Genomic DNA, 27731 nt, shown 5'->3' with positions numbered 1-27731 from the left:
CAATCACTGATCGCACAGAGAATAACTTCTACTGAAGTAAAAAAAAAACTGCCATAATAACCATAAAAACGAAGGTTTCTCTTTCTTTATACGCACTAGAGGCAACAGGTTAGAGACTAACAAATGGATGAAGACAGAGAGGTGTTCCAGGACTTTAGCTCTGACGACTCGGATTTTGACGACGATGTCGACTGGAGCTTTACTGACAGGGAGAGCGCGAGTGTCTTGCAACTCATGGGTGGGGCTGATTCAACCAAGAAACCACAACGTGCAGGAACGGCTGCCATTTCGCCATCAACTGTTATAAAAAACACTTCAGCAACTTCTAGTGTGCCCACAGGAGGTGATTGTATCACCTCAGGAGCGGTTAAAGGACCTTCCTCTGATCAAAAGCTACTGGACGAATTATTTCCCAAGACAAAAACACAATTGATGTCAACAGCCGAAATACCAATTGGAGAAGAACAAGTCCGCAACAAGGAATGCGAGTTCGAGTGGGCTTTAATGGCACTGGAGGAGCACGAATCGCGCTCAGTTAGTCCTGTAAAGGGTGCTGCGGATTTTGCCAGTCTTTTTGAGGAAATGTACGGCGGTGATACTGCTATTGAACTGTCGACACCTTCAAAGCTTGAAGATGATCCACTAGAAAAAGCCGATTCAAAGCAGCCAGTGAATGACGGTATTCCCTCTTCGCCGAAGGCTGCCGAGAGTGACGAGGACACGCTCCCTGCTGAGGTTTTCAACATGTTACAGCTAGTCTATACGAAAGCTACGAGTGAGGTAAGTTATCTGCACACTTACCATTGCTTGCGAATGCTAACGTGCCTGATAACCGTTAGCATCGCTTTGAATCGGTTCTGAAATATACCTGCTCAAGGCTTAACCTGCCCGACCTTGCTTGTGGAATTGACGTTTCGTCGTTGGAATCTTGTGTGCCAGTCATTTGCTCTCTTGAACAGCACTTGATTAGCCAGGAGCTTGTCACTTCATTCGCTTCGTCTCGTGAGGAACGGTGGGCTTGTTGTTATAGCTCGATGCAAACGAGTCTTGCATTGCTAATTTGCTGTTGCAACGTACAGGCTAGAATTCATTCTCTCAGTTCTCGATAACAAGATCGGTTCACTACCACAAACCTTTAAAATCAAGTGGGTAAAGACTATTGAAATGCTTCCCTTATTGATCAAGGTAAGTTGCTGGATCAAAACATAGTGGAAGTGTACATGCTTTGATATCAGTATGTTTTTACCAATTGTTCCAGATGCAGGAGCAAAGAAACTGCTCAGAGCCCGCTTCAAAACGCGTGGTTGATCTAGTGAATGAGCTTCAAATTGATGAGACAGCACCGAAGACCAAAAACAAGGGTTCGCCATTGCAAGGGTGGGCCACGTTCCATCCTGACAAAATGCCAGCAAGGCTACACGAACCAACGAAACTATCAAAAGCGACGTCTTTATCAAAGCAGACTGCAACAACCAGCTCAAAGAAGCCCCGTGTACACCTTCGACAATATCTGCCTTCAAAGCTACGTGTGCGCTGCAAAGTGTACAATCCTGAGGACAGTGAGCTCACTTTTCGGCCGAAAATTAACAAGAAACATCGCAAGAAAGACCAGGAGCAGGAAGAGAAGTTTGCTGACCGAATGGAACGAGATATCTCACTTCGTCGATCACAAAAACTGCAACTAGAACAGAAGCGGGAGCAGCACGAACGTGAAGAAGCGGGGAGTGTGGCGCCAGTTAATTTCATTGCCAAGGGCTCTCAGCGTATTTTACTAAGGAACGGGATGTGGACCGAGTCCCTAGAAGAAAGGCTCCACAGATTAGCAAAGCATCGAACTAATACCGAGGCACATGACCCCCGATCAAAGAAGCGACGTCAACGCCATGATCAACGAAAGCGAGAAGCATCTGCGGTTGCTTCGAGGGCCTGTGAGTCGCTTTATCAGCGAGGACTTGAGCAAAGGAAAAGAGAGCAAGACCGACTGCTGGAAGATAACTTTGACCTCGAATTTCAACGGAATCGCCCAAAGATGAGCAGTCGATCACTGCGAGTCATGAAGGCGCGGATTCGACAGGAGCTTGAGCAGCTATGTCAGGATTGTCAACGTGCAGAGTCATCAGACGATGACAATTCAGCCTTCGTGACTTTTATCCAATTTTCATGTGCTTTACTGTACTTTGGCTTCGTGACTGACTTGAACACGCCGTGGGAAGAAAATACTAGCGATAGTGAGATCACTTTTCTGTGGCATTCATGGACAGTTTTGACACGAAATGACAGCGAAACTCCAGACTCTAAACTGTCAATGAAGGTGCTGGAGAGAGTGCTTTTTTCAGTCATCCTGGGTGGAAGAGCGGGTGACCACTCTGTGCTTCAGGGAAGTGATGTACAAGTGTTGCTGCGATTGTATCGAGCTAACTATTACACACGAAAACAAACGCAACTCAAGGAGGAACCAAGTCAACCAAATATCACAAAGGTCAACACTAAAACCAGCAAGCAAGCCTCTTTTCAACGACATCGTGTTCGCTACAATTTGCATGGGAAACCTATCCGAAATAACGAAACAGCAGAGTCAGATTTGCTTAGCGAACGAGAGCAATTACTGCAAGAGAAGATTGATCAACTGCGAGAAGCAAAGGCGCAGCAGGAGCTTGAAGGCTGCACCTTTCACCCGCAGATTAATCCTAGTCCTGTTCGCCATGGCTCACCACTAAAATCTACTACATCGTCTGCTATGGTGTCAACTTTTGAGCGGCTTTACAGTGATGCATTCCAGCGCCAAAGCAATGTCCTAGAGAAATATTTGGAAGCTAAACTACACCGAGAAGAGATGGAGAAAAGAGAGAGTAGTGTGCGACCGAGTTACGTGAACGGACTGACGATTGAAGAACGGCTCGAAAATCTCCACGTCGCACTCGCAGGGAATGCACTGCCGGTAGATTTTCACAAGAAAATTGAATCCATGCGCACCGCCACCGAGATGAAGGTGCTGGATGAACAGATCAAGGAGCAGCGACTACTACCAGCACGTTTCAAAAAGGCAAAAGACGGACGAACGATCGTGTTGCCCTTCCAGTTCGCAACAGAAATTCGAGCTGCAAAGAGCACCAAACTGATGAAAAGGCGAACCAAAGCTGCTCATCGGCCTCTGGATATGATGAAAGGATTGCGCCCACTGGAAGATGGTGATGAACGAGAAGTGCAGACACCAGTGCGGCCGTCACGGATGATTGAAGATGATAGTAACAATGAGGCAGATTTGTGCCTTGACGTCCACTTGTCGCCATCCGAGACGCGCCAATTGTATTTGAACGTCCATGAAGACCCTCACGAGGTGGTGGAACACTTTGCCCAGCGCTTCTCTCTTACCAACACACAACGACACTTCCTGGTTCAGCTGGTCGAAGCTAGACTTGAACAGCTTGCAACCTACTAGATAGACAAACGCAATCGACCGTAGATACTCGCTTGAATCACTAGAATTTGACGCACTACTTGGCAGCCCAGAGCCTAAGCTAGCGGAAGAAGTACAGCAGCGGATTGCCCTGTACGTCGCAACTAGAATTGAAGCTTTGAGTTTCCAGTGCTGTCTGTACCTTTGAGCCATCCTGTATCTCCGGATCCAGTAAAACAAGGTCGTCTTCTACTTTCCTTCTCCCATTCCCTAGCGTTATAACTGCAATGACACGAAATTATGTGTGTCCAACGATGAGAATTCTGCTAGACTCTGCCGTTGCTTAGCAAGATTCATTTGGAGCTCGCACACCTGCCTGGGCACTGCAAATCTAGACGCCGCGTTCATCCAACGTTAGAAAATTTATTGAATTCGCTGAGCTGTGGTCTGTATGGCACCTTCGCAGCTGAGAGCATCAAGCAAGTGGTGAACATATCAGCGGCGGCAACAAAGGAATAGTCCCGAGAGATTGCAGCGTGTGGGGCTTCGACTACAGCGATGGAGGCGCATTCGTCGCCAGCTCATCGCCCTCCGCATAGCCACGTGATCCGCGCGCATCGAAATGCTGCATGGAGACCCGCCAGCAACGCCTAGAAGAGCTCTCGGAGCTCCAGGTCGAACTTGGTGGGCGTCTTGTTGCAGTCAGGCGAGCGGATCGTCAGCCGGCGAGAGGACTTGTCCGCTGTGAGGTCGATGCGCTCCACTATGATGGCGTCCATCGCCACGAGCGGCGTGTCAAGCTCCTGGCGGTCGCTGCGCAGCAGCCGCTCGATGTCCTCGTTCGCGTAGAGCCCGAAGAGGTTGACGCACTTGATGCGGCACTTGAAGCGGTGGTCTGCACAGCACATGCACATTCACGTCAGACTGGTCATTGTGGTCACCCTCGCCCGTCTGCTTCTCGGCATTGAAGTGCGCCAAAGCAGGTCCGAGCGCAATGGCGTCGGCCAGGACGCCGGCATCGCCGGGCCAGCGCTAGAGGTACCTTGGAAGTCTCGGCCAAGGGTGACATCCAGCGGAACGGCAGCGTCGCCGCGGGGCTTGATCTTGCGTTGCAATTTGGGAGGTCCAGCCCAGAGAGCACGGAAAGCAATGCACCCGTTCGGTCGTCCAACGTGTGCGCGGTAAACAGCAACAACGGAAGAGGTAAGCGACGCTGGTCGGACGAATAAAGCCATCACGCTTGACTCACCAGCACCTCGGGCGACGCGAACAGCTCGTGGGTGGCGAAGAAAGAGTCGGCGCCGCTGAGCGTCCGGCTGCAGCCCCTCATGATACGGTCCGCCACTAATAGAGCACGGTCTGGGTGCTCGTCGCCGCCCACATGTGCACCTACAATGCGCTTAACGGCTGCTACGAAGGCCTCAATGCGATGGTCCCCCACGAAACGCACTCCGTTGAGCATAATTTCCTCGCGTGAGGCGTCGCGGAAGGCCTGCGCCGTATCCACGTCGCACTGCACGGGCAACGGGATGGCGGACAGCGGCTCAGCGAATAGCTGCAGCGCCTCCACGTAGTCCGCAGGCCGCGGCGCTGGCCCCACGACGCGCCGCACTGCACGAACGAGCTCTACATCGAGCAGCGACGGCGGCGGCTTGGGCTGCTTCATCCGGTCGATCTTTGTGAAAGGGCAGGACGGATCTTATTCATCTCGATGGTAGGACCGAGCACAGACACGAGGGCAGGATCTCACTTGGTACCGGCTACTAAGCCATTAAGGCAGAGAGGATCATCGTGATTCTTCTCTTGTTCGATCTCTATGCTTTTCTCTACTGTAGCTCTACTTGGGTTGACTCCGCAACTGTTTACTGCCGGTATCGGAGCCGACGCTGCACGACGTTGAGTGTTAGGCTCTTAGGCTTTACCGCGAACACGACATCTAGTCTTGACTTCAATGGGGGTTCATTAAATACCTCTCCGCGGGCTTCTACGAGCCGCAGCTTGTGGTCGGATGCCGAGTGTGCGTGCCAGAAAATAAGGTCTTGCAAGTCCGTCGGACCGGGCCGCACACACACTCGCCACTAGGCCACGCCGAAGAGAACCGGATCGCTACGCTGATGCTGCTGTCAGTCACTGTTGCTGCTGCTCGCTCACTTGATGACGGCGAAGCGCTCACTCTGCGCCAGTAGCAACATGTCCGTCGGGTCCTTCTGCTCCGTCACGTCGTAAATATTCACATAGTAGCCCTCGGCAATCGGCATGCCCCAATACACGCGGCGCCAGCGGTACGTGCCGTCATTCGCCACGCGGTGCGCGATGGTGGTCGGCACAGTCCACGCCACGTTGCACACGTCAATGCGCACACACTGCACGCTCGGGTCGAGCGCTTCCCACTGCACTTCGGCGGCTTGGCCTCGTACCCAGCCGGGAAAACGCGGGCCATCAGGCGATGTGATCCGTAGTCGCTGGTTGAGACTGCCTCCGGCCGCAGCGGCTGCCGCGGCTTCGCGCAACTGCTCGTCTCCACCGGAGAGCGTAGACGGCAGCGTCGAGCTGATAGAGGAGCCTGTGGGCGTGCTATTGTTGCTATACCCGGCGCCGCTTTGGAGGCCGTGGTTGTTGTAGTTCTCGCTGACGGTGCGTCGTCTGGGACGGCTGCGGCTGTGCCGCCTCCGGCCGCTTACCCACAACGCAGGCATGGCGTGGATCTGATGCGACGGTGCCGGAATAGTGGCGGCCGTCACGTCAAAGCGGTCGTCCTCGCTTTCACCCGAGTTATCCACTGCATCCTTGTCCCAGTTGCTCGACTGCGAGCGGCATCGCGCAGATTTAGGCGTGGCGCGTCCGCGACCCATGTGGCTGCTGCTGGTCTGGTTTCCTGAGGCGGCGGCGGCGGCGGCCAACAAGGACTCGACGCTGGTGCTCGTGTCGATCGCCGGCACTTTTCGGGGCGGCGTGGCGTTCCAGCACTTGAGGGTCATCGACGTGCGGCGCGCTGCTACTACCTCCGTCGTCGCTGGCCTGCTGCTTGGCTGTCTGCACCTCCCTGCTGCTGCTGCTGCTGTCTAGAAGAAACCTAAAGCGGCGGCGCGAACGTCGCAGCTCTCTCTCACTCTTTTGTCTCCACGTTCGGCCCCCGTAGCCGGCAAAGCCCCCAATCGCAGAATGGGGAGCGGATTCGACTTTGACGCCAGCGGCGCCCGAGAGGGAGCCCGCAGTGGCGCCATTGCAGGGGAAGGTGAGGGGAGGGACTGCATTCGATTTCCACTGACGCGACCGATAGTCTGCCCCGTTTACACCCACGACCCGCGTTTCCGCGCGCGCAATCTCCCGCATGGCGCCATAGTGATTGCAAGTGAGAGAGGCCACAGACGGGCCATACCGACGCCTGCATACCCTCACAAAGTTGATATTTTTGCGGTGATAATATCTGTTTGGGCTTGTGAATCTGACCACCGAGCTTGACCAAGAGAATGCGATCTTAAGATCACACCACGCGGGACTCGATGGAGACCATAGTGTATGGTTCACTTACTGTTGCCGCTCGCTGTTGCTATTGCCCGCTTGCTACCGCCCGTTGCGGAGGACCGCGCGGCAGAAAACGGTTCTCTCCGGTCGAGCAGCGGCTCTTCTGCTCAGGGGCAACTCAAGCCGCCGTAGGCAAAATTGCCCGAACCAACACAAAGCGCCGCCATGGGCCAGTGCCCCTGACGTGCGGATCTCGCCGCTAGCGCCGCGAGTGCGGCATCGTGTCGTACTGGCCACGCCAGTCGCGGATCATCTGCATACAACAGTACGTGCGCCGCTGGCTTTCGGACGGATGAGTGCGGGCGGTCGCCGCGATTTGCATCAAGATTGGCGAAACACGGCAGGGTATCTACAATTGTCCGGAATTCCGACTTGAAGCCTGGCGGTTGCGCTTCTGTAAACGAACCCAGTTGTGGGCCTGGCACACAGGCCAGAGAGTGCGCAGCTTGCGGCGCTCCATCACACCGTAATTTTCTGCCCTGCAATGGTGCTGCCGCTGCTAACTGAATGCCAGCGCCTGCCATCTTGGCACCTTGGACTCCCAAAGTTTGGAGCCCATTTCGCTGCTATAGAGTGAGGTGCAAATCTTCAGCCCAGAATGGCACTTTGTGAAGCGCCTTCCACAGTGGCTGAGATTGCCGGTGTCAGAGCCGACCTGCTTGCACGTTCATTATGTAGCAAATTGCTACTAGCAATTGTGGCGGCACCTGATCAATAGATACACTTGCCAAGCCAATGAAGCCACCCTGGATGAAGCCATGTGTTTGAAATGGTCGGTAAGCTCTCTATTGTGATGCACCTGTGACATCCTATGAATCACCGATGAAAAGCAAGCGAATAAATCGAGTTTCGCAGGTTGAAGCACAGCAGCCGTTTGCCGCTGACGTACGTAGACCAAGCCGCACAAAGCGGGCCTTCCCCGCATGAAAAATGTATCGGCAGCAGCATGGCATCACCTCAGGACTGCCGGGCCAGCTGCGGACGTACGTCAGCGCGCTGTTGGTGAGGGATCTGCTGGCGCTGTAGCCACCTAGCGGAGCCCGCCTCGCTGGCGTGACATCTGCGTGCCAAGCCATCATACATGGCTAGTCGACGATTGGCCCGGTGACATCTACGCGAATGAAGCCATGCATCTGCGAGTATCAATAGCGGCAGGTCTCCGCTCGGCCGCATGTTGAAGCCGCTGTTCGGTCAAGGCGAATTTCGCTGGCAGCGCTGCCGATATCCGTCGGGTATCAGAGCCGGCGCAACGCCATTGTCACGACCAGATCATCCTGGCCGTAAACGCAACAGCCACTGCTTCCGCGCATACACCAGCGTCTTATGCTTGCTTCTGCGGACAGGTTCCGTTCTTAGTTGGCAGTTCGCTTTTGGCCCAAACGTTTCCCCTCGGTGGCGACTTTGAGCACGACAGGGGTCTCCACACCCTCACACCTGCGCTACATGTAATTCCCATGGCCCAGAGCGCAATCTCACGGAGCACGACTGAACTGCTGCTTCCGCTTCCACTGGCCGTCTCGTAAGTTACAAGGCGTGGCGTGCTGTCGGCGCATGTGCGTAACGTTAGTAAAATGATTCGCGCCATGTGGAGTGATTGTCGCTCGTCGACACTTTGCTTGCAGCTTTTGACAGTGTTATCAGACTCAGACCTGCAACCGTTCGTTGCAGCGGCTCAAGAAAACTACTTAGACCAGGAGACTTACGCAGCAAGTAGCGCTGGGTTGTGGCTAATGAGCGAATGCCTTATTCAAAACTTGTTAGTGCTACCGGTGTCGACCAGGGATGATCATTGCCTACCGGTGCAACATGTGTGCATCCACCTTACGACCAGAGAGATTACACTTCCGGAGACAATGAATGACAACTTCCAGTGAGCACTTGACGAGGGACTCCGGCACACCGGGGCTGGTATTATTCGAGCAGGTCGCTGTCGGCATCGCTACCGACGGCGTGCTATGTTTCGCTGCAACCGGGCCCTCTACCATCATGGTTTCGGCTCGGGCTTAACGTCACTACCGCCAATCGAGGCTGTCCAGCACCGACTTCGTCTGCTGCGTGGCAGTAGCGCTTCCATCACCGCCCACATGTCACGGCGATGCTGAAGCGCGCCAAAATATTCGCGCTTACCAAGACCAGCTTTGGCGCGGAGCTGGTGCGCTGCTACACTGTAGCTCGTGGCGCATGGCGAGCTTTTAGGCGCTGTCTCATTCGCCGGTCCACCCAAGATCAGCGCTGATTGGCCTATTCAAACGTAGGTGGATGACGCGCCTGGTCTCTGCCGAAATATAATAATTCACCAATTTTTAAGATGATATCGTGGTGTGGCACACCCACAATACCTTCAATAATAAATAACAATATGACATCATAATCACACCAATTATCACAAGAAACAGTAATCGAAACTTTCAAACCAATCCCCTATCGCGAAATGTTTTCCTGCAGATCTGCCTTGATCAATCAGATACCCAAATCTCCTTTCATTTCTGATATCATCTCCTGTGTACAATCGACTGACTCAATGCCAACAACAGATGCCATTTTAGCCAACTCAGATACTGTGGTCATATCTGCCGCCTAGGTCGGCTCTACCGCTTCCACTCCTCCATTCCCCTCGCCGTGTTCACTTATCGCTGTGCTTCGATCCATGGCGTCCTCCCGTGAGCCCTCGGAGACTGACGCACTTCTGGCGCCGTCCACCCCCGCCGCCGTGCGCGTATCCATCTCTAATGCCGACGACGACGAGAGCGACACGTTGTCCTCTGGTCAGGACGTGGTCGTCGAGGATCCGCGCCGTTTCCCGGCCCTGGCGCGCACGGCCTCCGCTCTCCGCTCTCCATCCTCCATCCTGCGGTCACCCATGCCGCGTTTCACACTAGACGGTCCTCGTTTCCCGAGCTGGAGAGTCAACAGTCGCAGCGCCATGCCGCAGGTCTCGCAGTTCGAGTCGCACGTACGCGAGCAGTACCCGACTTACGGCGTGCAGCGCACACACTCCTTCCCAAGCGACCTGTACTCTGGCGCTCGGTTCTCTCGCTTCGAGATCGAGGAAGCTCTACGCCAACGCAATGGCACAACACTGCTGGATTGGCTTAAAGGCAAAGGACGCAACCCGTTCTCGGCCGCTACTCGCAAGCAGGAGCAGAAAGAAAAAGACAAGGAGAAACGAGCCAAGGCGCAACACCGCGAGTCTTACAGCTACGACTTCTTCGAGAGCAGAGTCAATATGCAACACGACCAGGAACAGACCGAGAGCGCCATCCGCTCGCTCAACATCGCGCGTTGGGTTATGACGTTCGGTGTAGGCCTAGGAACGGCCCTCGTGGCCTGTTTCGTTGAGTTCTGGACGTCTTTGCTGTCCACGTTCCGTACCGCCACAATGGAATCCCTCGTAGCCGGCGAGATGGCCGGATCTCGCAGCTTTGGCACCGGATACTTAGTCTACGCACTCATTAGCGTCGGCTTTGTGTCTGTTGCTAGTTACTGCGTGGCAATTCTGTGTCCCGTGGCCGGGGGATCTGGAATCTCTGAGATTAAGGCCACACTTAACGGGATTAAGATTCATCGCGTCGTGCGGCTTAAAACGCTGTTTTGTAAGGCGTTCGGCATCCTTTTCAGTGTGTCTGGAGGGCTGCCAGTCGGGAAAGAAGGCCCTATGATCCACAGCGGCTCAGTGATCGGTGCTGGGCTTTCACAGGGTAAATCTTCGAGCTTTGGACTGGACACAAGCTGGACCAAGTTCAAGGGATTCCGCAATGACAAGGAGAAGCGCGACTTCATCTCGTGTGGCGCTGCTGCTGGTGTAGCGGCTGCCTTTGGCGCCCCCATTGGTGGTGTTCTGTTCGCATTGGAGGAAGGCGCTTCGTTCTGGCATCAGAACCTCACTTGGCGCACGTTCTTCTGCGCTATGGTCTCTGCCTTTGTGCTCAATTACTTCATGTCGTTCATGGAAGCCAGCGAATCCAGTGGACCGACACCTGACGTGGGGCATGTCTTCATTGGTGGAACATTAGGCACACAAACGGGAACATTCACGTTCGGACAGTTCGCTGGCAGTAAGGCATACGAAGTTCTCGATGTTCCAGTGTTTATCCTGATGGGAATGGTCGGTGGTCTATTCGGTGCTGGTTTCAATGGTGCCAATACGGTATTGACCAAGTTCCGCAAACGCTACGTCACCCACCGCTTCTTACGGTTCGGTGAGACGTTGTTGATCGCGTTTAGTATGGCCACAGCTTCGTTCTGGCTGTCGTACTACTTCGGTACATGTCGTGATCTTGCTGGAGACTACAGCGACTCACTGTCGCGGTTCTATTGTCCTGAGGGTCAGTACAACGACCTGGCGTCGCTGTTCACAGTCAACTACGCTACTAGTATGAAGCAGTTGCTGCACTTTACAGGTGACGCCAGCTTCACGCCGTTCTCGCTGTGTATGTTCTTCGTGGTATTCTACATCTTCGCATGCTGGACGTATGGTATCGCTGTGCCCTCCGGTCTGTTTGTGCCTAGTCTATTGGCTGGTGCAGCTTATGGCCGTATCTGCGTCATGATCGTTCACTACTTGGGCTTCCCTGTCGGAGCTCAGGATGGAATGTTCGCGTTGATTGGCTCTGCCTGTATGCTTGGTGGTATGGCACGAATGACTATTTCTCTCACGGTTATCATTCTCGAGTGCACTGGTGTGATTGAGTGGGGTCTCCCCATTATGGTGTCGCTAATGGCAGCTCGCTGGGTCGGTAACAGCTTCAACGAGGGTTTGTACGACATCCACATCCACCTGAACCACTTGCCGTTCCTGGAGTTCGATCCTCCCTACTACGCCCGATTCCTACGAGCCATTAACATCATGAGCTCGCCACCCAAGTGTGTACCGCACATCGCCAAGGTTGGAGAGATCTACGACGTGCTCAAGAACTGCAACCACGGTGGCTTCCCTGTAATTATTCCTCGCAACCAAGATGGACCCATTTCGGGGGGTAAACGCAAATCTCCTCGCTTCTCTGGGATCATTTACCGGCACCATTTGGCCGTGTTACTTCAACGCAAGGACTTTTTCATTGAGAAACCGGAGCCGTTTGTTCGCACCCCTGCTAGCGACACAACGCTGTTGTACAATGACCAGTATGCGCTATCATACCGTGACATGGAAGGCAGCTACCCGCGATACCCGTCAATCAATGACATTCAACTGGATGAAGAGGAAAGGGACTTGTGGATGGATCTCACGCCGTATATGAACCCAACGCCTCACACTGTTCAAGAGCAGACTCCAGTGCCGCGCGCCTTCCGTTTGTTCCGGTCGTTGGGACTTCGTCACCTCATTGTGTTGAACCGACGAAACGAAGTGCGTGGAGTCATCACACGGAAGGATCTGACCCCAGCGCATCTCAAGTTTTGCCTCGAGTCTTTGAGTGAAACGGAGAAACAGCGTATTCAAGGGTATTTCCACCGTGATCGAGCTGGTTCCGAGCGATTTGAGGACGTGGAGAAGAAACTCATCAGCATCAATGACAACTCGTAAAGCCGTGGCCGGCGGTAGCGGCCTGGTCGAGCGCTGCTATCGGTGGGTTCTCTACACATAAACAGAGGGCCCCCAAGACCACAGACCACTGTAACTTTGTGCTTGACAATGGCAATGTGACTTGTTCATAATCCTGTAACTTTTTTTCCTGTTGAGTTGCCTAAAAATATTCTCAAGTGTTCTACTTTGATTTTGTTTCATGAAGCGTAATTGCGCTGGGCCTCCTGCCCAGGGAGCTAGTCGGTATGCTCCGTCACCGAGAAGACAGGTCGCTGTAAGTTTGCCGACTAGTGTGCCTGCCAATACTGCCTCGATGGGGCAACAGAGGAACTCACGAGTTACGTACACGAGCGCTGCGATGTTGGCAGCAGTTGAGCCTGACGATATCAATCCCAAAATTGCGGAAATTCAGTCGCGAGTGGAGGAATTAGTGCGTCGTTATGACGATGCGGTGGCTGCTGCGGACCACGAGGAATTCGAAGATGACGGGTTTGGAGGCAAGGTGACGCGAACTCCGGTTCGGTGGAGAGTTGGAGACGTCCTGCTGTCAACGCATCGCTCTTTGGCACGTACCAGCACACACACAGAGCGTTCTATTGTCTCTGACTTTGCCGAGGACCCAGAAGTTAATACTGCTATCGGTAGTGGAGCACATAAAGTAGGGAATGCATTTACAGAAGCAGAAGAGCGGGCTTCACGACGACATCAGCGTCTTTCACATATCCATCAGGTTCTGCAGTCCGTAGCAGCAAACGGAACGGCATCAGAGGACAGCGACGAAGAAGACAGTAAACCTCCTCCTTATGCCATTCGAGAGCATCAATTGAAGAATACAATCGACGCTTTACATCGTGAAAAAGATTCCTTGGCTGCTCAACTGCAAGAAGCGCTACGTATTCAACAAGAGTCACGTGTGGAAGCTGAACAACAAGCTCAGGACCTCTCAAAGGCCCAGAGAGCACTACGCACTCAGTCGGAGGAACTTCGTCTCGCCCAAGAGCACAATGAAACCGCTACAGAGTCAGCAAATACGCAAATTGCTTCGTGGCGTGACAAGTTCCAGGCAAGTGCTAAGGCGGCAGCGACGGCAGAAGCAAAAGTACAGGAACTTGAGGCAAAAGTCCGTGCGCAGAGTGAGGAAATCATGAAACACACCTTCGTCTTGCAAGCTAAAACGCAGGAAATGGAGCGATTTAAAGAGAATGAAGCTACTCGCAGTCGAGCAGAAGCAGCGGCGCAGGCTGCTGCACTTGCTGGAGCGGAGGCAGAGGCCAGGAGAGCGAAAGCCAAGGCGTTAAAGGAAAAGCGAAAGACCAAAGTGAGTATTGATGAAAGTCACAAACATTATCAGGATATGGATGACAAAATTCGGGAACTGGAAGGGACGATACTTGCAATGGAAAATGTCAAACAGGAACTGGAAACCGAAAACGAAGATCTATCACGACGTTTGCGAGAATTGCAAGTTCGATTTGGGGAACAACGCAAGTCGAAACTTTTGTTTAGAGAAAATGACAATAACGAGTCGGAAAAGGCGACACCTTTTGCACTAAGACTGCGTGAAAGTAGCCCGCATGAAAATGTTCCCAAGCGGCAAAAAGGTGGGATTGTTGTCAAAGTCACGTCGAAGCCTGTTCCTGCTGCAGAGGTAATTGCAATAAACGATGAGTACGATTTGTCTAGCAGTGAGAGCGAAGCTGAGGACACTGAAAACGAGGAAGAAGAGGAAGTAGAACGAGACGAGCGCGAGTTGAATGATGTCATGCAGCGTGTAGTGGCCGAGGTGTTCCCCTTGCTTTCACCAATAGAAAGCGATGAGACGCTGGACGTGGACGAGAGTATTGCTCAGTACGAAGACCCAACTCGATCGCCAATGAACGCAATCCAACCGACCCCTGCTGTTTCTATTACTCTTAACGGAGATAGGATTCCTTCGTCAGATGTTGATGCAGTACCTCGCCCGGATAAGGAGGTTGTGTCCCACGTGGAGCTGGACATGGTGCCTCGCTCGGAACTGGATGCGCTGCGCAGTATGTACGAGCGCGAAGTTGAGGCTCTCAAGCAGCAATACGTTGACGGATTACAGGAATACAAAAGACTAGTGCTCGAACAATACGGACGACGTCAAGTTATTGAACGCGAGCGCCACCGTTTGGAAATTGAGGGATTGTTGCGGCTGATACAGAGCAAATTCCACGCGGAGCAAGCACGGCGCAATGATCGCTTGCAACACACCAAGGCCTCACTCAAAGTACTATATAACTCCCTACGCCGACATTCCGGCCCAGCAGTGGGGCCCAAAGCGGATCTAAACAAGCCTTTTAGCTCTACGACGCCACTTAAGACGCTTCTGCGTGCTGCCATTCTGGCCATGTCGACATCGGCGAAGCGCAACGGACGTGGTAGAATGCAGATTGAGGCCATTCACGAGCAACTTACCAAGATGCTCCCGCCCCCAGACATTCGAACGACGGCAGTAGCAGCCGCGATGACCATCCACACTGTCATCCGAGAAGACAAGCCTAAAAAACCGGTCCAGACACATGACGCATTGTGCCAAACCGACCAAATCTCCACAATAATAAGAGAGCGGAGAGTCGAAGCTACACAAGGCGAGCAACACGCTGCACCTGAGGGCTTGGATGGCTACGTCTTGCCAGGTTCTCAGTGCTTTCCATCCAATAACAAGCTCAAACAGCAACAGGATCTAACCATGCTGCACCTTGTAGTGGGGATCCCCATTTCGGCCGCGTTGATATCCGAATTGCGTCGTCTTCTGCCTAACCTGCCTCGTGGCACCTACTACGTGTCCAGTGCACTGCGTCTCGCTCTCTTCCACGAGCTTGTGCGGTTCTACGCCGCTGTAGAGATGCAGGTCGAGGCCAAAAAGATGCGGCCGACTGCTCGAGTGTTCGAAGCCGTGGACCAGATCCAAGACGCCGAAGTGGTGATCGGCAGTCCTCGAGACACGCCCTTCCTGCGTCGTAAGGCATTAGAAACCATCGAGAGCAAGGCCAGACAACTCAACCGCAGACATCGCTTCGCCTCGGGCGGGGCAGCAATCGCTGCCTTCACTTCAACTTCAACATCATCATCACTTTTCCACTAAGTACGAAATTCACATTGAAAAATCCAGTTTAGAAAATATTGTTTACTTAAGTTGTTTGATTGTCACGCAACTTAACCCTTTTACAACTCAACTTTACCCAGGGGGAAGCGTATCAGAAGGTGAAAGCCCCGCACTGACGGAGCCGCCGCCATGTACGCTAACAACGTGAGCAACCTAGACCAGATCCTGTCGTCACTGCAGTGTTACCCCGTGCGTCTCATCATGCTCTTCTTCATCTCATTCCCCCCAGTTCTAACCACCCTTCTCTTTATCTACAGCAAAGTTCTCGTGTACGTGGAGACGTGTACAATCTACTTGGCCAGATCCCGTCGCTGCAGCCCAATTGCGGCACATTCGGTGCGTATAATGAGTCGCTGTTTTTAAGTGATTGAAACGTACTCTAATGTGTCTTTGAACAGCTCATAATGACGGCACAACCAGCACTTTGCTCAATCTGGAGGGTACTATCCCCATTTTCTATCGAGGCAATCAGTACAACATCCCTGTCGAGTTTTGGGTCGTAGAGGCGTATCCAATGTCCCCACCCGTGTGTTTTGTTCGTCCTACCGCCGACATGATGGTCAAACCGGGCCACCCACACGTAACCAGCGATGGGTACGTCAAGATCCCGTACACAAGCGACTGGCGGCCGGATTTTACGATGCTGGAGCTCGTGGCGCACATGTGCAGTATCTTCGGTAATATGCCGCCAGTATTCCGTCGGCCAGCGTCCTCCAGACCGCAGAACAGAGCCAACGGCAGCGCATCTGCAGCCACTAGCGGCACAGGCGGATACTTCCAGCAGGGTTCGTATGCACAGTCACATCCACCACAGCCGTCGCCGTATTATTCTTCGCAGTTCCAGTCCCATTCACGACAGGAAAGTGAAGAAATTTCACTCTTTGGGAGCAGTCAACAGTCTCTGGGAGCGTCGTCCTTGTCGAATTCTGGGGTGTATACTGAGGTGAGGCCTGAAGAGCGTGCGGCCGCGTTGAAAGTCGAAGTGACGGGTAAAATCCAGATGCAACTGGAGAAAATATTCAAACGCGTGCGAGACGACATCGACTTGCAGTTCGAGCATGAAGTACAATTGACACAGTCACGGGAAAATGTAGAGCGTGGACTGCAGTCGTTGCGCTTTCTACGGGACGATATTACCCGAGCAAAAAGTGTGGTGGAGACACAGGATCAAGAGGTAACGGCGTGGCTGGAAGAGTACGAGGGGAAAGATACAGTGGATCCAGACACGATCTTGGTCGAAGGCGATGCGCTGTCAAAACAGTACGGTGTTGTATATTATTTTTTATGGATATAAGATCTTAATTCTATGCTGTTATGTGGTTGTAACAGGATGATCAAGACGTTGGCGGAGCATTACGCGATCGAGGACGCACTGTACTACATGGACCGCGCGTTGAGCAACGACGAGATGGAGTTGTCTGTGTTCCTCAAGGAGGTACGGAAACTCTCGCGAAAGCAGTTCATGTGCCTGGCACTCGTGCAGAAAATACACGCTAAACAGCAAGAGCTGGCGGCATCCTCATACTATAGTAGTCCACCAAGTTAAACCGGCAAAAAGGTAGTCGTAGAACTCATCAACATCAAGAATTGACGAACTCCACGTGCTCCTAACGTCTTTATTTACATGATGTGAGATTCTTCCTACCAGCGAAAAAGTCGGAGCTGCCTTCGCCTCCTGTAACTCTACTCTTCCGTGCAGGTTCATCTGGTATTTGGCCTTCCAGCTCCTCATAAAGATCCCAGAAATCCGACGACATACTCTCAGTTCGGTGCTCGGTCTTCCAGTCTCCTATCTTGAGCCACCCTCCTCTACGACTGCAGCTGTCTTTAAGTCCCAGAACCACTTCACACGTCTCCGGGTCATCCATTTTCAAGCATGCACCCAAATGTACACGGCACGCACCACTGAGACCGATAAGCTCGATTGGTAACACTGTGATGTTACACCCGTCCAGTAACAGTGTACGCAGCTTGGAGAGTTCTGCAAACTCTGGAGGTACTGGTGAATTAATTGGGTTTTCACCAAGATCCAAAATTTCTAATGCCAAGCAACGTGCGAGTTGCGCAGGGATCTCCTCGAACTTATTGCGACGAAGATTTAGATGTGCGAGTGCAAACATTTGAGCAACTTCAGTTGGTAGTTCACTGATGTTGTTGCTATTCGCGTCGAGTTTCACCAGATGCACGAGGTTTTTCATACTTGGTAGAGATTTCAACTCGTTTTGTTGCAATTGCAAAACTTCAAGGTGGCATAAATTGTCAAATGCTGGAAGTGATTCAAGATTATTCACTTGAAGCAATAATCGCCGTAACTTTTTCCATCGTAATAATTCGGTTGGGAGTTTCGTGAGTTGATTGTTGCTCACATTGAGTTCAAGCAGTTCTGGGAGGATACTCACTGGTTTCCCGAGTTCTGTGAGTAAATTGTTGTACACGTTGAGAATTCGCAATTTCATGCAAAAGCCAATACTTTCAGGAAGTTTTGCAATCTGGTTACGATTAGCACGAAGAATTTCAAGCGATTCCAGTTTCCCCAGAGATTCAGGCAACGCAGTGAGTTGGTTACTCGCAACTTCCAATACGCGTAGTTTTGTGAGTTTAGTCAACGAGTCTGGAAGCACAGCGATGATATTCTTTGACAGAATGAGAACCTGAAGTGCCACTAGCGCGTCGATCTCCTTGGGCAACACTGAAATATCGTTGCATTTCAGATTGAGCTCCGTGAGATGTGGCATTGAGAAAACAATCTCCGGGATGTTGTGTAAGGGGAGCAAACCATGTTTTGTCAACGTGCCCGTTGGTACACCGGATCCTTCACGATCCACTGTGGACGTAAGCTCCACTCGGCTCGTTTTCGACATTTCCAGCACAATTGTTTGGATTTTCTGGTTGATCTCCGTGTCTAACCGCACTGTATGCCGCATTGTCAACTTGCGCTTTGATTCCCCATTCGGAAGAGGAGGTTTCGAATTGTTTCCTGGTTTTGTCGTAGGAATCACGCTGGTGGTTGCAAATCTACTGGCTTTGGGGTCATTCTTGCCAATTGAAACCGCGCTTCCCATTGCCGTGAGCAGCACACTCTACTTTGCCACGGCAAGCCGCGGCTGCACGTGTAAGTTGGTAGCTCTGTTCTTTGGCTGGTAGAAATTGAGAGCGACGTCAGGTTTGTCCTGAGGAAGGACGCAGGGTCTGCTATTTATATTAGAAAGTAAGGCATTAAACATCACGTAACAAGGAATGGCTAATGTTAGCGCCATGATAGCTCAGAAAAAAAAGCAAGTCAAGACTTCAACATGTCGAGCCAATCAAAGTCAATGTGCATTAAGCTGCAGTTGGATACTTTAACATGTAAAGAGGCTACAGCGCTCCTCTTGCAGCGAAATGTGAGCTACATGTGCTGTATCAGTTCTCACTCCTTACTCTTAGCCCTGCACGTGATCGAACTTCTGTTTCTGAGCTGCGGCCTGCTGTGCGCAAAGTTCATCGATGTTGTACGCCTCGAATTGCTGGTCCTCATGGTGGCGCGGAGCGTACGGGATCGGTCCGTACTCCGGCGTGAACGTGGGGCGTTTCCCACTCTCCTCTTTCTTCTGGCGAATCCAGATCGCGTTCCAAAGCTTTTGAAATCGCTCGATTTCATTGCGTGAAAGCTCGTCATCGAGAGGATACGGTAATTGTGCCGCTTGCTCAGTCCCCACACGTCCGTGAACATGGCGAACACGAGGCAAAACCTTGTTGATCAGCCATTCATTATCCTCCGGTGCATCCAGCAGTCGTTCCGTCACCACACACCAGTGACTGAAGTCCAGCGTGAGCTTCAAGCTCGGGAACTCTTCCAACAACGCCAGCGTCGGCCACGGCGAGTAGAACATGCGTCCTCGGTGCGTCTCGTGCGCCAGAATGTCGTCGCATCCAAGTTCTCTCTCGATCTCATTCACGCGACTCAAGAACTCCCTCTGTTCACTCGGACGCCAGTGATCGCTACCCGAGTGAGCATTGACGTGCACCGGACGTTGAGTGAAGCTAGAGACCGTCTCTAGCTGCTCTCGAAAGCGTTTGACGTGGCTCTCAACGCTCTCAAACTGCTGATGCAGGTTCTGAGGCTCATAGTCCACCCATCCGGAGTAGACGCCGACGATCAACTCCAGTTCGTGCTCAGCGAGCAATGGCAGCACTACACCTGTACCACCGAGAGCTTTTAAGTCTCCGAGACTCGCCTCAATCCCGTCAAACCCTTGACGGCGAATATGCGCGAGCAACTGCTGCGCATACGACCCCGTGGACCCCGCAGTGCTGTCGCTCGCGAGCTTTAAAGCGGTTGGTGAGCCCCATAACGACCGGAAGCACAGGAGACCGTTAGCCATGGTCGGATCCTTCTCAGCTTGAACTGTCTTTGTTTAGTCGAGGTCTCAAAAGCTCGAGGCCAACGTCACCTCCCAATCAGGCTTGAAGTGGACAAGATGAGTGAATGTCCGAGCGGGATCCCGTGAAGGTCTACGCTTTGTCCGGAAATGTTGTGCGAATAAAACAGTACCGGTAACGGCAAAAGGAATGCGTGTGGAGTGGCTGAGAGGGTCAGCAAGAAGACCAAGTCCGTGACCAAGTCCAATGCCAACAAGACAACTAATAATGATGCCGGTCTTGATGACATCGGCACATCGGCAACGCAGCGTGGAGAGCCGAGTTCTCACGTCCAAGAGCAGTATCTCGAACTTCTCAAGCTAAAAGCAAAGGAGGCTCAGTTCGAAGTGAAGATGTTTGAAACCCAAATAATGTTGCAGCGTGTTGGAGTGCCTGATAACGAGATCAACGAACGGCTACCATCACTGCCAAAGTAGCTGGAAGTTCGAAGTTCATCTAGTTCACGAACAAAAAAATTGGTGATCTTCCACTTTCTTTAAGAAAAAAAAACACTCTTACTGCTCGACGGTTTATCATCTATCGCTCTGAAGTCCTGCCTCACATCTACCTACCTACTTCACCTTTTACTTCTGCATGTCCAGAGATTGCTGGTAGGCTGCAATAGCCTTCTCATGGTCTCCCTTCTCGAACAGAATCTTGCCCAGCAACGTGGAATTCGTGGCCGACGGCTCCAACTCGAGCGACTTCGCGATAGAAGCCACCGCATCTTCCAAATTCTCGTCAGCGTAATACGCACGACCAAGCAACGAATGAAGCGCAGGATCATCCGGTCGGATCTCTACAGCGCGTGTGAAGGCTTGCACCGCTGCGCTCACACTGCCCTTCTCCATCATCACATGGCCTAGATTCACTAGCACGTCCACTTCTGGCAACGTATCGCTGCCCACATCGTCCTCACTCTCCGCTTCTGTCTCGATCTCGTCCTGCACAGCATTAGCGGCTTTTGCTGCCTCCACCACGGCTTCCTCGTCATCATCATCCTCGTCTTCATCGTCAATAAGGTATTCCTTCGCAACGTCATCAATCTCCGCTTCAGCGTCTGCCTCAGCGTCATGAAGATCTCCAATATCTGTCTGTCGTCCTTCAATATCCGAGTCTGAATCCGAGCCATCAATGTCGTCGTAAGTGGACTCTACAGCCGCAATCGTGTTAAGTGCATCCTGCAGCCTTGTGGTCCTTTGAAGTGCCGGGTTTACTGCAGTCGAATTGGATCGAGACGGCTGAATTTGCTGTGGCTGGGGATCTAAGTCGGGACTATCGATGTCTATCTCGCGTGCGGGTCGGAAGTTGCCAGCGCTCTGCGTTCGGTTCAGCAATTGGCCCGTCGAACGATACATTGCAATACCCGGATTGGGCACTGGACCTGTGTTGAGTGGAGTATTTGTAGTAGAACCTGCACGCATCTGCATGGGGAGAGAGTTCTGGCGGTCCCGGGACATTGGCATGCTGCCAGCACCGCTACCTCCACTGGTATTGCTGCCCCGAGAGCCATTCGTGAGTCGATCCGGGTCATTCAGCATTTCAGCCTGCACACGCAACTGCATCTCGGCTTGTTGTTTCTCCTCCATGAGCTGTGATACCTGCTTCTGCAAATTCGCGACCTGTTCGTTAATTGCGGCGTCATTTGCTGCTCTGTAGGGCCCAGCAGCGGAGTTTGAAGCCCGCGCAGGAGCCGAGACGTGACGCTCCAGCATGTTTGGAGGCGAACGCTGCGCCTCATCCGAACGACGAGCGTCTCCAGCCATAGCCTGACTAATACGCGTGTGCTGGCCCCCGCGCTGCGCTGCCTGCATCGTGATCTGCTGCTGTCGTGCCTGTCGGTTCGCATTGCGCAGCATATCGTGACATACAACACACACACGATGACGATCGCTGAGTCCGTAGTGCGGCAGCTTCATCCGTTCACGAGCCGAGTGGTCTCTGCAAATTGATTGGCCGCAATTGCGGCAGTGGTGGCGCTTCTTGAAGGTACCGAACTTCTGGGCACAAATGCTGCAACTTGGGGCGTTCATCCAGCGCGGTGGCAATGCAACTGCACCTCTACCGGTAGTTGACGGTCTCTGCGATACAATGGACTGCGGTCTGGAGCTCTCGGTTGTTCTGCGTGGGGACCAGGGACTGGCTCCAGACGCGATGTTTGGTGTACCTAGCGTTACGTTCACTTGTTGCGTGTAGAAGTCGTTGTCCGAGAAAGATCGCATCTTGAGCGACGCTGTGCTACTGAGTCGGCGCTGTCGCTGTCCATACTGCACGCCACTGACACGCTGCGGCACAGGGAGATCACCCGCGATGGCTTGGAATCTCTCGGAAGGTCGGAGTTGTCCTTCTTCTTCGTGTTGTTGACTCTCTTGTTGTTGCTTGGCTTCTTGTTCCTCGATGGCCAGCTGGTCAGGCAGTCCTTCCTTGGCACAAACGTGGTGGTACATCTCTTCGAGCAACTTAATACTGCGACCGGGAAGCCCAGCTTTGCGCGCGAGCTGCACGGCGTTCTCGCCTGTAGGCGATTTCTTGAGAACAGCGTCCGGGTACGAGGCTAGTAGTGCCTGTAGCCACTCGATACGCGCCTGGGCTTTGATTGCGATCTGTAGTGGCAGCATCTCGGCTGTATTGGGAGCACGAGCGCCCATTGGGAAGGCCTTGAGAAGTGCTAATAACACGCCTTCGCCGATGGATTGCGGCTCCGTACAGGCCCAGTGCAATGGCAACATACCGTACGAGTCCACCTGCTGCGCCGTAGCCGGCTCGGCGTCCACGAGGCGCCGAAGCTCCTCCCAGCGCGAGCTCTTGGCCAGCTTGACGGCGTCCAGGCGCTTGCTCGCCATGGCTACGGAGAAGAAGCGTCACTTGATACTGTTGCTTCTGCTGGGGGCGGAGCTCTGAGCTGGCGGGGGACGTGCGGACGATGCCACGAAGCTGCGAGATACTGAGTTTAGTATGGCCCCAGGAAGTGACCTAAAGTGGTGTAGCACGCCACGGCGGTAGTACTGTTGGACACCGGTATTGGGTCGCTAGAAACGGGACACGATTCTTGGACGGGCGGATCTCTGTCCTCGCGAAGTGGAGATCACGACTTCGTCGCTGCGAAGCAGAGAGCGTGCGTCACGCTGCCTCGAGCTTTAGCTTGACGCTGGCTCGGCTCGCCGTGCTTTGGCCAGGATGCGACGCGTTGATGGGGCCAGAATGGGACAAATAAAAGGGGACAGCATACTGAAATTTGGTGTACGTACACAGAATTGGACACCGAATCATTTGGTGAATCTACAGCAGAAATTAACGTGTTACCGAGACGATATAACGTAGTTCACTACATACACATACAATAGTGGAATGAAAGGTAACGCATGTGTTGAACTCCCGATCATCCTTGTTAAAATGCCATCTTGCTGCTGATCACCTATCTCTCGGGTAAGTATCCTTTCATCCCCATTAACCTTTCGACGAAATCATCAACTTAGTCAACCAGTCATCATGTCACGGTATGACACATCGCAGGCCCCACTAAAGCGATTGCTCATATCCGTCGCACTTAGCCGGGCTCATTTTTGTTTAACCAGGAAGTCCATTTTCCATCCCGGAAACGACTCACCAAGGTGACCGGCCACGCCCCCGTCCCCGCGTTCGGATCCTCAGCCCCTCAGTACGTGCCCGTGCACTTGCCACTGGCGTCGTCCGGGAAATCCGCGCCGTCGGTCGCCATGGACGCCGTGGAGACGGAGGCCGACGGCTCCGACCCCATGGAATTGCTGCACGTGAAGCGTCAGGGCCAGAGCGAGAGCTTCACGCGCTACCGTCTACAGGAGACGCTCATGCTAATGGGTTGCAGACCTAAGGACGCCGTCATTGTCACGAAGGAAGTCTTTGCTGTGTTTAATAAACACTTGTCCAGGGAGAGCAACAGCAGTAGCGGCAGTCTATACAGTAACAACAGCGACGAGGATAAGGGAGAAGAGGAGCAGAAGCCCCCTATTCCTCTACCTTGGCATCTACTACACCAGTGCATCTACTCGTCTCTAGCGAGACTGGATTACGTCAAGCCACACCATTTATTGGACTTTGAAGTGGCCAAGGAGATCACTCAGAGGAATCAAAGCTTTGCCGTACTGCTAGGCGGGACTTCAGGCACTGGAAAGTCGACGTTGGCGTCATTATTGGCAGCCAGATTGAGACTTACGACTGTGTTGCCTACGGACTCAGTGCGTCACGTCTTAAGATCGTTCACATCCAAAGAAGAGAACCCATGCGCGTTCGTATCCACGTACCAAGCTGGCGATGCCTTATCGCCTGAGATGATTACAGCTCTTCAAGGAGATCGAGACGATATGTCGGCTGCCAGGTTACACAAGAAGATGGTGCTAAAGGGGTACAAGATGCAGTCCGACCTTGTTCTCGAGAAGCTCGACCGTGTTCTTACGATGTTTGAAGAGCGCAAACAGTCGCTGGTTGTGGAAGGAGTGCATCTGAACACAGACGACCTGATGACGCTCGTTAAGAAGCATCCGACGTGTGTCCCGTTCATGATTTACATCAGTAACGAGAACAAACACCGCGAGCGGTTCGCTGTACGTGCGCGACACATGACCATCGATCCGCAGGAAAACAAGTACATTAAACACTTCGACAACATCCGCATCATCCAGCGCCATCTCTGCAAGCACGCAGATCGCTGTCTTATCCCCAAAATCGACAACACCAACGTTGATCGAAGTATCGCTACGATTCAGAGTACATTGGTCCGTGTACTGCGAAAATTGGATCGTGGAGAGAAGCTCGTGGACGACAAGATTGGCAAATTCGTCATGTTGTCTCGAGAACATGAGAATTCTATTAAAAAGGCCTGGTCGAGCAAAGGGGTGCGGAAAGCCATGCGCCCTCTTATCAAGCAGAAGGTGTCCAAGCGACTGCTACTGCGTCGGCTGCTAGCTGAGCAAACGATGGATACATTCGGAGTTCCTGATCCTCACCAAGGTGAAGACTCGTCGAGCAGTGAAGAGGAGGACGACGATACAGGACGTGAAGCTGACGACGAAAGGAATGCTGATGAGGACGATGAAGACGAACAGACCACAGTTGTGGGTAGTCTACTGAGCGGTACGAACACGCGAGACCACTCGGCTACGGCAGATCAGGTGTCACCTGTGATCTCTCAGGGCCAGGCGACACCAACGCGTCAAAAGCGAATGTTTCTGGACGAGATTGAAGAGCATTCGGCCGGCACGAGCGACAACGCCAAGCTGATGCGCTCACTGTCTCAGGCTATTCGTCAAGCGGCAGTCTGGCGCGCAAGTCAACCTCTGACTAACTACACAGACTGGGAATCGCACCTGCCTCCGCCCAGTCCAGAGGTTACATTCTCGGATGTGGTGGAGAACATCCCGGGGTTTGCAGCTGCAATGGAGAAGGGGAAACGGTCGGCATGGACCTTTGAAGAGCGACGCAAGTCTTGGATGGCTGGAGATCTGCCTGCTGACGCGCCGAGAACTTTCGCTGCTCAGATGACCACCAGAACGCCACCGCCGAGTGCTTCTCGACAGTTTAAGGCGTTCCTAGAGAGTCAGCGTGTTGAAGGAGAGGCTCAATTGCAAATGCAGCGAACGCACCAACAGCTTCAACAGCAACAAGTGCTCCCAGTGACCCACCAGCTACCGCCTATTGGTAGACGAGCGAAGGGGATTGCTCGAAGGGTGCAGTCTTTACCTCCAGAGCCGCTTCAGGACAGCACGAGCAGCTTGGATTTCGACTTTGACAGCGTGTCGATGGCCGATGCCAATGAAGATGTCGATCATGTATCCCAGACGTCCTCTCCGCGTGACGGATGTAAGGACTTTGATCATTGAGCGTTGTTGTATGCGTACTAATGGCTATGTTCCCGTATCTGCAGGTGTTTCGCCGTTGGAACACAGTTACGACGATACCGACAGCCACTTCGAGGTCAGCTCACAGAGCTCTGTGGAGTGAATGATGATTTATTGATACAACCAGTTCTCTAACCTGCTAAAATGAGATTATTCCAAAACTTGTTGCTAAAAAGTGATGCATCTGTGCCTTGAAGATGATCAGAGTTGCTTTTGATGCGGCGACGGCCCTACTAGTGCACGGTAGCGGATATATGAGAAAGAGTATGCGCCGATGAAGGAGAGCGCGACCCCCACGAAGTTGGCGAATTGAGTGGGTGCATCGGGGAATAAGAGGTAGCCACCGACTGTAGCGAAGAGGTCCTTGATATTCCCAGTTACCGATGTGGTGAGTGCTGAAGTGTAGAGAGTGCAGAACTGCACCGAGAACTGGTAGAGCACACACATGCTGCACATGATCATCATTCCAGCGATGAAACGAGGGTCACTTAAGTGAGGAAATTCCAGCACCTCGTCGCGTTCAAATATGAATCCAAGCACGGAACAGCAGACTGCACCAGCTAGGCTGTTGAGGATCACGAGCTGGCGCGGAGTCAACGCGCTTTCTTTGGATAATGCAAGGGACATTGCAGTGCAGAGGTTTTGTAGTAGCACCAAAGCGTAGCCCTCGCACCCAGCGGACATTGCGTCAGTGCTGCCTGCAATCAGACTGCCAGCAGAACTCACTACACCATGAAACCAGAATTGCAACAGTTAGCAAGTGGACACCCACAGGTAAATCAGCATTTGACCGATATCGCACCGAAAATCGCCAGCTTGATCGACCCGGAAATGGCCTAACGGCACCATATTGACATGTAAGTTACCACTTAGCGACCTGTTCGATAACGACATACCTTGTCCAGCACAAGCCACTCGATCAGCAAGACCGTAATCGTCGTCAATCGACGTAGAACCAAGTACCTGGAGGAGCACAAACATGTATAAACAATTTTACATTTAATATCTAATGCCAAACGCTACAGAGAAGAGGTTGAGGTATTCTGCAGTGTGACGTACATGGGCAGGTTCACCACCTGCAGACTCGCGAAACCCAGCAGCATGTTGCTCAGATGCAGTGCCATTAACGGCAGCAACACTCGTAGCACGTAGATGAAGCCTCGGTGTTTCATCTCCACTGAATTGACGTTGATATGTTGTTTGGCGCCAATGGCGACGGCGTGAACGCGCTGCATCGTTGATAGCAGCGAGAGACTTGCCAGCGTGAAGATACTTTGGACAGCGCCCAAAGTGTAGACGAAACGCCACTGGAACGTCGTCACTAGCGTTTTCGTGAGTAGATTCATTGCCAGCGAGCACATGAAGTAGAACAAACACGGGCATATCGCCACAATGATTGCCAGGTTGCTCGATCGCGGGGATGCCTTCTTCATGTTCGCAGCTCTTATCAAGCGTGTCTATGAAGGTCGACTGGTGCGACAGTTGAAGTGGAGAAATCAACGTGCAAAAATACAAATGCCTCACGTAAGTGACACCTCAAGATAGTGCCTTTCAACAGCTCTACGACTAGTACATATACGAAGCTGAAACTGAAATTTACTGAAACTGAAATTTACAATTTCTCGGCAAGCATCAACGGACAGTATCGATTGCGTGGACTGGTTACGTCGTACCTTTGCCGATGCCTATTGACATGTGAGCATGTAAACACACCACGTCTCCCCACGTACGCTGTACCGATGAACCTTGTGTAACGATTTATGTGTGACCGAAGATAACCATTGGATGGGTACCGCAGACAGTGTCGGAGTCTGCCAGACAACCCGGCTCCGTAGCCTAGCACTCACAACCCCTTGCTTCTACGACAGCTCATTTTGTACGCAG

The 27731-nt window shown here is 52.6% G+C and overlaps 13 protein-coding genes across 21 annotated transcripts; 6 read left to right on the top strand and 7 right to left on the bottom strand.

The window, feature by feature from the left end:
- Positions 1–48: 48 nt before the first annotated feature.
- On the top strand, positions 49–5344 carry PPTG_06454 (hypothetical protein). Of its 4 annotated transcripts, XM_008900381.1 has the most exons (4): positions 49–780; positions 840–1012; positions 1080–1185; positions 1259–5344. In XM_008900381.1, exons 1-4 carry the CDS (start codon positions 124–126, stop codon positions 3437–3439), a joined length of 3117 nt encoding a protein of 1038 aa, XP_008898629.1. In that variant the 5' UTR covers positions 49–123; the 3' UTR covers positions 3440–5344. The 4 variants fall into 4 exon arrangements, with proteins under 4 accessions (XP_008898629.1, XP_008898626.1, XP_008898627.1 ...); XM_008900378.1 differs by having other exon boundaries at positions 840–1185; XM_008900379.1 differs by having other exon boundaries at positions 49–1012.
- On the bottom strand, positions 4048–5063 carry PPTG_06453 (hypothetical protein; the record flags this gene model as incomplete). Its single annotated transcript, XM_008900377.1, has 3 exons — positions 4048–4292; positions 4440–4500; positions 4647–5063. 3 exons carry the CDS (start codon positions 5061–5063, stop codon positions 4048–4050), a joined length of 723 nt encoding a protein of 240 aa, XP_008898625.1.
- Positions 5345–5544: 200 nt separating the features above from the next.
- Positions 5545–6375, bottom strand: PPTG_06451 (hypothetical protein; the record flags this gene model as incomplete). The annotated part of the gene is made up of 1 exon (XM_008900376.1): positions 5545–6375. The coding sequence occupies one exon, from the start codon at positions 6373–6375 to the stop codon at positions 5545–5547; it is 831 nt and encodes a 276-aa protein (XP_008898624.1).
- A 654-nt stretch (positions 6376–7029) lies between these two features.
- Positions 7030–7501, bottom strand: PPTG_21894 (hypothetical protein; the record flags this gene model as incomplete). Its single annotated transcript, XM_008900596.1, has 1 exon — positions 7030–7501. Exon 1 carries the CDS (start codon positions 7444–7446, stop codon positions 7030–7032), a length of 417 nt encoding a protein of 138 aa, XP_008898844.1. The 5' UTR covers positions 7447–7501.
- A 253-nt stretch (positions 7502–7754) lies between these two features.
- On the top strand, positions 7755–9297 carry PPTG_21893 (hypothetical protein). The gene has a single exon (XM_008900595.1). It carries the CDS (start codon positions 8494–8496, stop codon positions 8794–8796), a length of 303 nt encoding a protein of 100 aa, XP_008898843.1. The 5' UTR covers positions 7755–8493; the 3' UTR covers positions 8797–9297.
- A 118-nt stretch (positions 9298–9415) lies between these two features.
- On the top strand, positions 9416–12626 carry PPTG_06450 (hypothetical protein). The gene has a single exon (XM_008900375.1). It carries the CDS (start codon positions 9570–9572, stop codon positions 12441–12443), a length of 2874 nt encoding a protein of 957 aa, XP_008898623.1. The 5' UTR covers positions 9416–9569; the 3' UTR covers positions 12444–12626.
- A 130-nt stretch (positions 12627–12756) lies between these two features.
- Positions 12757–15651, top strand: PPTG_06449 (hypothetical protein; the record flags this gene model as incomplete). Its single annotated transcript, XM_008900374.1, has 1 exon — positions 12757–15651. One exon carries the CDS (start codon positions 12757–12759, stop codon positions 15550–15552), a length of 2796 nt encoding a protein of 931 aa, XP_008898622.1. The 3' UTR covers positions 15553–15651.
- Positions 15622–18852, top strand: PPTG_06448 (hypothetical protein). 6 transcript variants are annotated; one of them, XM_008900371.1, is made up of 5 exons: positions 15649–15762; positions 15831–15909; positions 15972–16833; positions 16903–17569; positions 17642–18442. In XM_008900371.1, exons 1-4 carry the CDS (start codon positions 15703–15705, stop codon positions 17117–17119), a joined length of 1218 nt encoding a protein of 405 aa, XP_008898619.1. In that variant the 5' UTR covers positions 15649–15702; the 3' UTR covers positions 17120–17569; positions 17642–18442. The 6 variants fall into 6 exon arrangements, with proteins under 6 accessions (XP_008898620.1, XP_008898616.1, XP_008898619.1 ...); XM_008900372.1 differs by having other exon boundaries at positions 15622–15762; positions 16903–18852; XM_008900369.1 differs by having other exon boundaries at positions 15972–17569.
- On the bottom strand, positions 17190–18497 carry PPTG_06447 (hypothetical protein; the record flags this gene model as incomplete). The annotated part of the gene is made up of 1 exon (XM_008900367.1): positions 17190–18497. The coding sequence occupies one exon, from the start codon at positions 18495–18497 to the stop codon at positions 17190–17192; it is 1308 nt and encodes a 435-aa protein (XP_008898615.1).
- A 15-nt stretch (positions 18853–18867) lies between the features above and the next one.
- On the bottom strand, positions 18868–20144 carry PPTG_06446 (hypothetical protein). Its single transcript, XM_008900366.1, has one exon. The coding sequence runs from the start codon at positions 19935–19937 to the stop codon at positions 18996–18998; it is 942 nt and encodes a 313-aa protein (XP_008898614.1). The 5' UTR covers positions 19938–20144; the 3' UTR covers positions 18868–18995.
- Positions 20145–20439: 295 nt separating this feature from the next.
- On the bottom strand, positions 20440–23204 carry PPTG_06445 (hypothetical protein). Its single transcript, XM_008900365.1, has one exon. The coding sequence runs from the start codon at positions 22815–22817 to the stop codon at positions 20559–20561; it is 2259 nt and encodes a 752-aa protein (XP_008898613.1). The 5' UTR covers positions 22818–23204; the 3' UTR covers positions 20440–20558.
- Positions 23205–23547: 343 nt separating this feature from the next.
- On the top strand, positions 23548–26022 carry PPTG_06444 (hypothetical protein). The gene is made up of 2 exons (XM_008900364.1): positions 23548–25809; positions 25874–26022. The coding sequence occupies exons 1-2, from the start codon at positions 23691–23693 to the stop codon at positions 25948–25950; spliced, it is 2196 nt and encodes a 731-aa protein (XP_008898612.1). The 5' UTR covers positions 23548–23690; the 3' UTR covers positions 25951–26022.
- On the bottom strand, positions 25905–27395 carry PPTG_06443 (hypothetical protein). The gene is made up of 4 exons (XM_008900363.1): positions 26907–27395; positions 26744–26810; positions 26650–26683; positions 25905–26572 (listed from the first exon to the last, which is right to left on the bottom strand). The coding sequence occupies exons 1-4, from the start codon at positions 27278–27280 to the stop codon at positions 26049–26051; spliced, it is 999 nt and encodes a 332-aa protein (XP_008898611.1). The 5' UTR covers positions 27281–27395; the 3' UTR covers positions 25905–26048.
- Between the last annotated feature and the right edge of the window lie 336 nt (positions 27396–27731).

The sequence above is a fragment of the Phytophthora parasitica genome (genome assembly GCF_000247585.1).
Source record: "Phytophthora parasitica INRA-310 unplaced genomic scaffold supercont2.9, whole genome shotgun sequence".
Classification (NCBI taxonomy): Eukaryota; Oomycota; class Peronosporomycetes; order Peronosporales; family Peronosporaceae; genus Phytophthora; species Phytophthora nicotianae.
The sequence above is the reverse complement of the archived record's forward strand: the minus strand, read 5'-3'. Positions and strand labels throughout refer to the sequence as shown.